Source organism: Trematosphaeria pertusa (genome assembly GCF_010094035.1).
Source record: "Trematosphaeria pertusa strain CBS 122368 unplaced genomic scaffold BU26scaffold_16, whole genome shotgun sequence".
NCBI lineage: Eukaryota > Fungi > Ascomycota > Dothideomycetes > Pleosporales > Trematosphaeriaceae > Trematosphaeria > Trematosphaeria pertusa.
The window spans coordinates 1,075,324-1,084,081 of NW_022987227.1; the positions used below are offsets into that span (position 1 = coordinate 1,075,324).

An 8,758-nucleotide genomic window follows, 5' to 3' on the forward strand; every position below is an offset into this window, starting at 1 on the left:
CCACAGTTACCTCTTCTTCATTGAGCAGGTCTCTACGCCGAAGTACTCGTCGTTCTTGCCGCTGATGGCGTGGCGCAGCAAGTGGAGGCTTATTCAGGGTGCAAGCCAGGAGAACGAGGCGAACGGATCGGAATGTACTCGAGCGGATAGGCGAGGTGCGCTTGAAATATATCGACGGTGTATAGTTGACAGTACGTAAGCTCTGGTGAGGTATCTAGTGCGTCCGGGATGGCGATGCTGAATGGATCGAACAGGTCGAAGGAAGCAATTCTTGTTTAGAGCGCGACTCTGAGGGTCTGCTCACGGTGAAGGCGATAAGGATTGAGAACGAGGTGGGCGTTGCGCAGGGGTTTGAAGTGGGTTGACGTTCCTGGATGTGGAAGGCAGACGGGTTGGCTAGTCCATACACCCCATCCTTGCAGCTTCCACATCGCTGCGGACGCAGCTTTCTTAGACGAGGCCGTTCGGGCTCACTGGAGTCTCCCGCATCTCACTTCCCCTTGCCGCCCGCTCACCCAACCCCTCATCCAGTCCACTCCCAGCCTCCATAGCAGTTCGCCTAGACGCCAGCCACTCAGGTATCTCCGGAGGATCCGGAGTCCTCAGCACATTCACATTTTCCAACAGCGCCTCCTCGCTCGTCCCTGCGTTCCCATCCTCCTCTATCTGCGCCTCTCCGCCGTTCTTGCGCCGCCGGCAGCAACACGAGCAATCGCGACCATAGATGAACAGACCCCAGATCACAATCGCAGTGGCGATGACTCCGGGTAGAATAGCGAGGATAGCGAACCACACCATCTCGACAGCGTTAACATGTGGGCCCTTGATTTCTTTTAAGTTTATTAGCATTTTTGGGCTAGGGCCGGACGAATAGAAAGAGACGTGTAGGTTAGAGATTGTGATTGTTGTCGTGAATGTCGTTTGTGCTTCGATGATAGGGGGGTCGCGTCGTTTTAGGTCAACCTGAATCCCCGGGTTGTTGGGGGGTATTCCACGGTAATATAGCAGAACATTGTATATGTTGTGGATGTAAGAGGATATTGATTTGGGGCTTGTGAGGAAGGCCGCTATTGGCGGGGGTGGATATTGCTGAGCCCGAACAGTTCCAAAACTGCGAGTGAGACCGGTGGCCACTTCATTATCACATCATGATCTGTAGCACTCGTATTAAATACCAGTGCCGCTAGGAGTGAAAATGGGAGACTTACTGCCATGCTTTGCAATTAGCTTGGTTATACTCCTTGTCCCCGAGGTCCACGCCTCCTGTCTTCCGGCCTCACCTAGGTCAATAACCTTCAGCTTTGGTATCTCTTCTTCTGCGGCGGCTTTAAGCGTAGACTTGAACAATTCCTCAGTCTGGTTCCAAGGCATAGTCGCATCGTCCTCCGCGTGGACGAGCACGAGCTGCAGCTTTTCGCACTGGTGAGCGAGCTCAGCGAGTCGGCGATCCGTGAACCATGTATCGCGCATCCTGCGATTGAACCACACCTGAAGTGGTGCAATCATTTTCACAGGCGCCAGAATCGGGACAACGCCAGCGATGGCATATGCGGAGAAGGCGTTGCCGGTATTCGTGAATGCGGCGCATAGAATGAGGCCCGCAAATTCAATCGGTGACTCGAGGTTGGCGTAGTGGTGCGCAATACCGGTTGCAATAGCTGTACCGAGTGAGTGGCCGAGGAGAAGGATACGGTCGGGTGATATCTTGGCGACGTTGAGAGCCCAATCCACGACGGCTTCGGCGTCCTTCAGGATACCGGCTTCCGACGGCGTTCCGGTCGATTTGCCAAACCCGCGGTAGTCGAATGTAAGGACGAATACCTTGTCGGAGGCACCCGAGGAGTACATACGATATTCCTCGGTGCGCCGTCCTTGTGCGACAGTGCCAGAATTTCCATGGAAGTAGATGAGCAGCCGCGCCTCGGGATCATCTCTCAGGAGCTTGAAAGCCAGTCGGCTTTCCACATGGTCTGGGTCTCCGTTCTCGTGGATGAACTGGTCCGCGTGCCTCGAGTAGACACCCAACGGGGCGATGAGCCACGCGAACAACCTCTCCGCGTCCTTGGTCGATATGCGGAACGGCAATACTTGGTTCTCTGGCTCCGTCAACATGCATTACCCCGCGAGGCCGCTCATCGCACGTACTTAGAAACCCAGCTCTTTCAGGCTCGTCAAGCCAGTTTCCAGGCCAAAAAGTCACCCATTGCAGGTACAGCATCCTAATCATTGTTAGCCGTTGATGGAGCGGGTGCCTGCGCCTGAGCCAACCCACTGTTTCTGCACCCACGGTACGCAACACAGAAGTGTGGCAGGAATCCATATTCCGCTCACACAGGCGATGGTTAGCCCTATCTTCGAAGCAAGACCGCTCATGATGGATGGGTTGTGTCGTCTCCGGGGGTTCGGCCGGGACGGAGGTCGAGGAAGATCGCGAAGCCCGCGCGCCTTCCCATATTCGGTTAGCGTCTTAGAGCTTTGGCTTCCCCGGGTCATCAATTGCTGAGTTGCTGCCTTCGCAAGCTGTGCTGTTTTCGTGAAATAGTGTGGAATATGTTGCATAGATGCAAACTCAGGTCCACGGGTCCTTCGTACTTTGATGTCGGTCCTCCAGTTCGCGATCTTTCTTATTTGGGATACAGAGGCCTTCGTTAGTACCTAGGTATGACGTCGTTGACCATCAATATAAAGAGCCCGATTTTGCACACGCTCAATGCGAGAAAGTTGTGAGGTTTTAGCGGCGACTCGAGGCTCACTGCGAAGGGCTTTGTGAGGGCATTGGCAGCGAATGGTATGGCGCCTCAAAACTCCGCGTCCGAGAAGCATGTCATCCGATTGTTTCATACGCCAATCACGAAGTAGATGAGCTGAGATTCGCTCAGGGGTTTCTACATAGCACACGAGAGTTGCAAAGCGCTCTCTGCGTTGCGGTGAGCCGTAGAAAGCTGTGCTGCCTGATGCTGAGCATGCGGAATTAGTCAGCGCCTGCCCAGGTGTGGGATGCCTTCCGGTTTTGGCTAGCGTGCATCCTTCCATTCCAGCCCGCCTCGTCTCCTTTCGATTGACTCATCTTTGACAGCGCCAGCTTCCCGAGGTCCTCTATCGTATCTTGCCATCCCCTGTTCGTTCCTCTGTCGCGTGTTTTCCTTTTGCGTGCCGTACGTTGCTTGTCAATGGATCGGTACAAGGAAAATCGCGGGGCTGCCCTGGACGCCTGAGGCGTTTCGGCCGCGCACATCGCGGTGTCACCTGGTAACGTACACTCGTGTACGCCCTATAGGAGCGCGCACTTTCCTGCCTCTCACCTAAGCCCTGATAGCAGGTCGCGTATAAAGCTGCTGCCTTGCCGCCTTAAAGTCCTCTAACCACCAACCCCGCCTTCTCCCCACAAGCGTAGTTCCTGAGTCCAATTTTTTCAACCCGAGTCCTGCTTCATTGATCTCAGCATGTCGGAAGAAACTTCTACCAACGTCTACCATGGCTCCTGCCATTGCGGCGACGTTCAATACCAGCTCCGCCTCACGCTACCTCCCAGCTCGGACCCTGATCCCTTCGTTGAAGCAGTCCGCATCTACAAATGCAATTGCACTACATGCCAGAAGGTCCGCAGAATACCCAGGCCCATTGACAGATTCCTTAGCTCTAACTATGAATAGATGGGAATGTTCCACTGCCGCCCGATCAACTCCTATAGGCACTTCATCCTCACCTCTCCGGCAACCATCGACGAGCTCGGTGACTACCGCGCCTTCTCTGGCAAGATCGGCTGGTACTTCTGCAAGAAATGCGGGTGCCGCACCTTCGGCATGGGCGGCGTGTGGGTGCAAGAAGAGGTAGACGTAGATAAGTGGGCGGGCAGAGAGGGTGAGGGGAACGTGCAGAAGGTGTGGAGGTCTAAGCCTCATGAGAGCGCTTCTTCTATTACTGGGAAACCGCTTCACTATGTGAGTGTCAATGCGGTTACACTTGAAGGTGTCGATCTGAAAGAGTGGTATGACAAGAAGTGGATTTTCTACGCCGAGAACAGGGAGAGGAAGAATGGGACGCAGATCCGTTTGTCGGATCCCTATGAGGGTGGCTGCTACTGAGGCGGTGGTCCCGCCCGAGGACTTCTGGACACACTTTAAGTCGCCTTGTCACCCGGTATTCCTCTGTGGACAGTGCAGATACGCACTTTCAGAAGAAAGTACGATCAACATCACCAGAGGCTCACGATATTCATGTTTTAAATCAAGTTTATTACTAATTCCAAAAGCGGGCATGAAGAAAGCTCAAGTGTACTCTAGTGAGATCCTATCGATACAACAGACGGCGAACCGTACTCCAGACGCCTTCCGGCCTGTTATCCGCGTCGTCATACCAGTTACTCATACAACAAGTGCAGCCTCCATTTAAACCTCGAAGTGAAGCGCTCTCGACACTTATCTGCCACCAAAAAGCCCTTTAGCTTTCGCCGCCCACGTCTGCTCCCCATCACCCGTCTTGCCATCGATATCTATATCCCCAAACACCCTAGGAGGACTTAGCGGCGGAAGTCCACCGTAAGCCCGCGAGCGACGGCGATGCTGCTCGATGCGTTCCCTAAGATCCACCACCGTGCGCCGCGCCTCCTCGCGATGCGGGTTGCCCTCGCGCCCAGCATCGTAGCAAGCTTGCCGATACTGCTGCGCCAGGGCATCCGTTGGATCGATCTGCTCCATCGGGTAAGGGGTAGCTGGTCCAGCTACGCCGTAGCGGTCCGATGCTTCGGAGTAGTATTGGGCGTACGTTGGGTAGTTAGCTAGGTCGCCGGGCGGGGAGTCGGAGACGCGAGGTGCGCGGTAGTTTGAGGAGTAGAAGGAACTTGGAGAGTAGGCCTTTGGCGGTGGGGGCGGAGGAGGACGGGTGGATTGGCGCGAAGAAGCCTCGGGTCCCTGAACAGTAAAGTACCGATCCTGGCTTCCATCCTGCTGTGGATCTGGGTTCGCCGCGCGCAGCTTCGCGTTCCGTCTAGCTCTGCGCTTGTGGTCCGTGAGGAAGGAGAAGAAGGTCCAACGGTGGTTGTCTATATCTTTCACCTCCATTACCGCGCCTCTGCCTTCCAGGTTCGCCAACGCCGTGGCCCGGTTGGCCTTGATTTGGTGCTGCGAGTCTGGCGTACCAGAATCCAGCTTGATCTCTTCAAACGGGCGACCGCCCTCTTCAGCGTCGCGGATCGCGTCCACTGCGCTCGCGCGCTCTCTCGCCCGAACTACATGCTTCGAAATTGGATCGCCCTTCTGGAACCGCCGAATCTCGGACGTCAGCTCGTCGCACTTCGGGCACTTGCCCTTGTACTTCGACCAGAACATGAAGGCGACGACGCCGACGTAGATGAGCCCGATGATGATGACGCCGGCGAGGACTAGGCTAGCGATGACGGCTGTTCTGGGTTGCTTGAGGACGTCGCCTACGGAGGGGGCTGCTGTTGCGGAGGGCGAAGTGAGCGTAGAAGATGCAGTGATGGTTTGGAATGCTGAAGTCTGCAGGCTGCCGGCCGGTGTAGAGGCAACCGACGTCTTTGGCGATGTAAGAGTTGTGAAGCCGGTTGGTAGGTCGTGGATGGTAGTGAAGTCTGTGACAGTGACGTAGACAACGTTTTCTCCAGCCATTTGCCGCCTGTTCAGCTCAGCTGAATGTACTTGTTGTAGTTGTTGCTCCCCTTCTTTGAATCTTGTCTGCTTGTCATGGTAGGGTGCGATATGAAGTTATAGCTTTGAAGCGTTGTGAGCATGGATTGTGAACGAACAGTTGGGGTGATGCGCGCGTGCGAGACGAACAATGTTGGTTTGCAGCGGCTGGCACGCCGGAGATCGCGGGCGAGAACACGAGCGCGCAGACGCACAATGTGTGAGGTTTCGGAAAAGAGTTGAGTCCAGCTCTGGAATGCTTTCGAGGGTGGACAGACATCGGCTCGTAGACGATCACCAATACGTTAAATTTTACGTTCCCATTCTCGTACCGCGATGAACTCGTAAAGCCATGGATTTCTAATTGTCTGGAAAAACAAGGTAGCATTTGGTATAGAAAGGACATTGGGGAATTCCAGACGCCACCATTTCAGTGACTGTGACTACGTACCCTTGCTCTGATCCTCACGGGGTCCATACTCATCTTTAACTGCCAGCTCCTCGCCAGAGCACTCGATAGAAGACCGCGAAGTTTCCGAATGCTCAACCTTCCTAAACACACCGTTCACGTTCTGATACCCTCCGCTTGTCTGCATACGCTGGGACTCACCAGACCCGTGTTGCGAACCCTGAGGCGCGAATCTCTGCAGTGGGACATTTTTAAAGACAAGACGCTTCGCGGGAGTCTGTTCGTCTTCAACTACTCCTTCTCCCGTAGGCAGAGTGAGCTCCGTTACTACAATTGGCGCAGTATGCGGAGGTGCAAGTAAATTGCGCAGTGGCAGGTCACTCAGGGATGACTGGTCGGAGTCGCGACTAACCTCGTTAAGAGCCTTTTCGAGGTCACTCGTGCTGTGAACCTCGGGGATTGGATCAAGCCGATGCCGATAGGACTTGCGAACGAAACGTAGCCATTGGTCTTGATCTTGCTGTGCCTTCTCCACTTCAGCTCGTTGAGCTTTGCGCTTGTTGTACCATGGGAGGAATCGGTACTTCGTCCATATGGCAATCCCCACCAGAGCGGCGACGCCGAGCGCTGCAAGAGTGATGGCGATGATGTGGTTGGCGAGAGGCTTTGCTGAGAATTCCGTGGTAAAATCTCGGTGCGTGAGACCGAAAGCCCGTGGGTGGAGTAAGCTGGGAAAGGGAGGAAGGTCGGTGAAGAGTACGGGCGGGCGGATAGGGGCGGTCGTGGTGGGTGCCATGACTTCTACGTCCTGTGTAGACAAAGATCGGGTAAGATTTTCAGGATATGAAGGGATATTGGAGAGAGAAGAGTGATAATAATGGCTTGAGGTATATATGTAATTGAGATTTTGAAATATAGCTCAGCGCAATGTGCAGCAAAAAGCACTTAGGATGGGTTCGACGGTTGTTAACGTACAATGTTTTGGGAACGTATGAATCAAAATCAGAAGTCATCAGCCTCCTCGATTTACAAGTCAACGAGTACATCAAGAACGGCGTAGCTCATCACAGGCGTTGTATAAACGCTGCGCTCGAAGAGAACGCAACGGGCTTAAGATGGTCATTTTCCCATTTTCCCAATCCAGTGATCGCTACCTATGAAAGACCATCACGAAGAGCTGGTTCTCAACTGAAGGAAGACGATGAGTACCGCAGAGTACCTTAAAGCTTTAGCACGCTAGTAATGAGCCGCTCTATTAGAACAACTTACGCTGCTATAGCCGCTAGAGTCTCGAATGGCTTCGCGGCCGTTCCGTAATACACTATACTCAAGAACATCACAATGAATATGGTGATTACACCCAGCTTCAAGTAGGGACGAGAGATGACGTTCATTGTCCACAAAGGTGCAATCAACATGAGCAGTCCGGTCACGAAGATTGCGATAGTGGTGTAACAATCGATCCGCTCATCGGAACTGTAGAATCTTGTTTCTTTGTAGCATTCGCGCATCTCTGGTGGCGGTTTCTTTCTCCAGAACCAGCACAGTCGAAATATGATGTGGCTCTCGAGGAACTGCCGCATCGTCGGCTTTTGGGCATATGCGATCGATATCAGATCCTCTTTGTGCGAGATGGATCTGCGCTCCTCTTCCATGATTGCACCGTCGTTGTTGCAGAACCAGTTCCCGACGTGGGCGACGTTTCTTTTTGGTGCGCGAGGGCGCGTTCTGAGATCCGAGTGGGCACGAAGGAGCTCGTCTAGCATGATTTAGTGCCACTGGTGGTTGCTCTCGCAAACGGACAGACACTTACTATATTCTCTAAATTTATCTTGCTAGTAGCTAAATTCGGTCTGGTCTGTCATCTCTGACAGTGTCGTTGTTAACACCGCCTGATTCCCGAGCACTATACTTGTTACCTAGCCGGCTAAGCTCCTCTTTGAGCATCGAAAGATAGTCTTGTAGTGTTATTAGAACTCGAGCATTTAGCTTGTCAAAGCGACGAAAGGTCTGCGTCGGATGCTACAAAACTAGCAAAGCCTCTATACCGTGTATATTTCCTAGAAGTCCCCTTTATATTGGTTATTACTGAGTGTCTAGCCTTGCTTGCCAAGCCTCCCTACTGACCTCGTCCTGCGTAAGGCCTTGGATAATAGTACTATTGTAACTCGCATGCTCTGGCATTTTAAATAGTAAAAGGATAATAGAGGCAGAAAATGCCTAAGTTCGAATCTGTATGTAATGACTTATAGAGTTACGCTAGGCTACAGCTTAGGTGTCTGCATTGGCTGGATATCGCTGTAGAGAAAACTAGTTTATTAGGTAGTCGCTACAAGCGACAACGCACCATGCATGTTAATCGCGGCTGTGCCTTATCGCCCACGTTTATCTTGCTTAAATCGCTGCCTTATAACTATACTTTATCCGTCTTTCCTGCTAAACTATATTGTGTTGGCTTAGGCGCCTCTATTTCTAAAGGGGTTTGTCTCCGAAAATGGAGGCCTCTAAGCTAGCGATTTTGGGAGCCTAGAAAATCTTAGATTCGTAGTTATTCTATGTGTATTACTTAATTCTATAGTAAGCAGCCTAGCTAACGTTAGCTATAAAAGGCTTCCCGCGTTCTAGTTTTATTTTACTCTAAACCTTATAATCTACTACTCTTATTTTTACTTACTTCCCGTGCCTAGTAGATCTGTGCCTACTA

The 8,758-nt window shown here is 52.6% G+C and overlaps 4 protein-coding genes across 4 annotated transcripts; 1 reads left to right on the plus strand and 3 right to left on the minus strand.

Moving 5' to 3' along the window:
* Positions 1 to 1,167: 1,167 nt before the first annotated feature.
* On the minus strand, positions 1,168 to 2,373 carry BU26DRAFT_436284 (alpha/beta-hydrolase; the record flags this gene model as incomplete). The annotated part of the gene is made up of 3 exons (XM_033824169.1): positions 1,168 to 2,096; positions 2,146 to 2,219; positions 2,273 to 2,373. The coding sequence occupies 3 exons, from the start codon at positions 2,371 to 2,373 to the stop codon at positions 1,168 to 1,170; spliced, it is 1,104 nt and encodes a 367-aa protein (XP_033679001.1).
* Positions 2,374 to 3,238: 865 nt separating this feature from the next.
* Positions 3,239 to 4,252, plus strand: BU26DRAFT_112377 (uncharacterized protein). Its single transcript, XM_033819417.1, has 2 exons — positions 3,239 to 3,599; positions 3,654 to 4,252. The coding sequence occupies exons 1-2, from the start codon at positions 3,444 to 3,446 to the stop codon at positions 4,083 to 4,085; spliced, it is 588 nt and encodes a 195-aa protein (XP_033679002.1). The 5' UTR covers positions 3,239 to 3,443; the 3' UTR covers positions 4,086 to 4,252.
* Positions 4,253 to 4,418: 166 nt separating this feature from the next.
* BU26DRAFT_569884 (uncharacterized protein) lies at positions 4,419 to 6,850 on the minus strand (the record flags this gene model as incomplete). Its single annotated transcript, XM_033833938.1, has 2 exons — positions 4,419 to 5,680; positions 6,097 to 6,850. The coding sequence occupies 2 exons, from the start codon at positions 6,848 to 6,850 to the stop codon at positions 4,419 to 4,421; spliced, it is 2,016 nt and encodes a 671-aa protein (XP_033679003.1).
* Positions 6,851 to 7,221: 371 nt separating this feature from the next.
* On the minus strand, positions 7,222 to 7,820 carry BU26DRAFT_569885 (uncharacterized protein; the record flags this gene model as incomplete). The annotated part of the gene is made up of 2 exons (XM_033833939.1): positions 7,222 to 7,273; positions 7,324 to 7,820. 2 exons carry the CDS (start codon positions 7,818 to 7,820, stop codon positions 7,222 to 7,224), a joined length of 549 nt encoding a protein of 182 aa, XP_033679004.1.
* Between the last annotated feature and the right edge of the window lie 938 nt (positions 7,821 to 8,758).

Excerpts from the sequence above, each read along its gene's own strand:
- BU26DRAFT_112377 (XM_033819417.1), top strand. The coding sequence starts at position 3,444 with ATGTCGGAAGAAACTTCTACCAACGTCTACCATGGCTCCTGCCATTGC. Across the intron at positions 3,600-3,653 it reads ATTGCACTACATGCCAGAAG|ATGGGAATGTTCCACTGCCG; the intron begins GTCCGCAGAATA and ends AACTATGAATAG.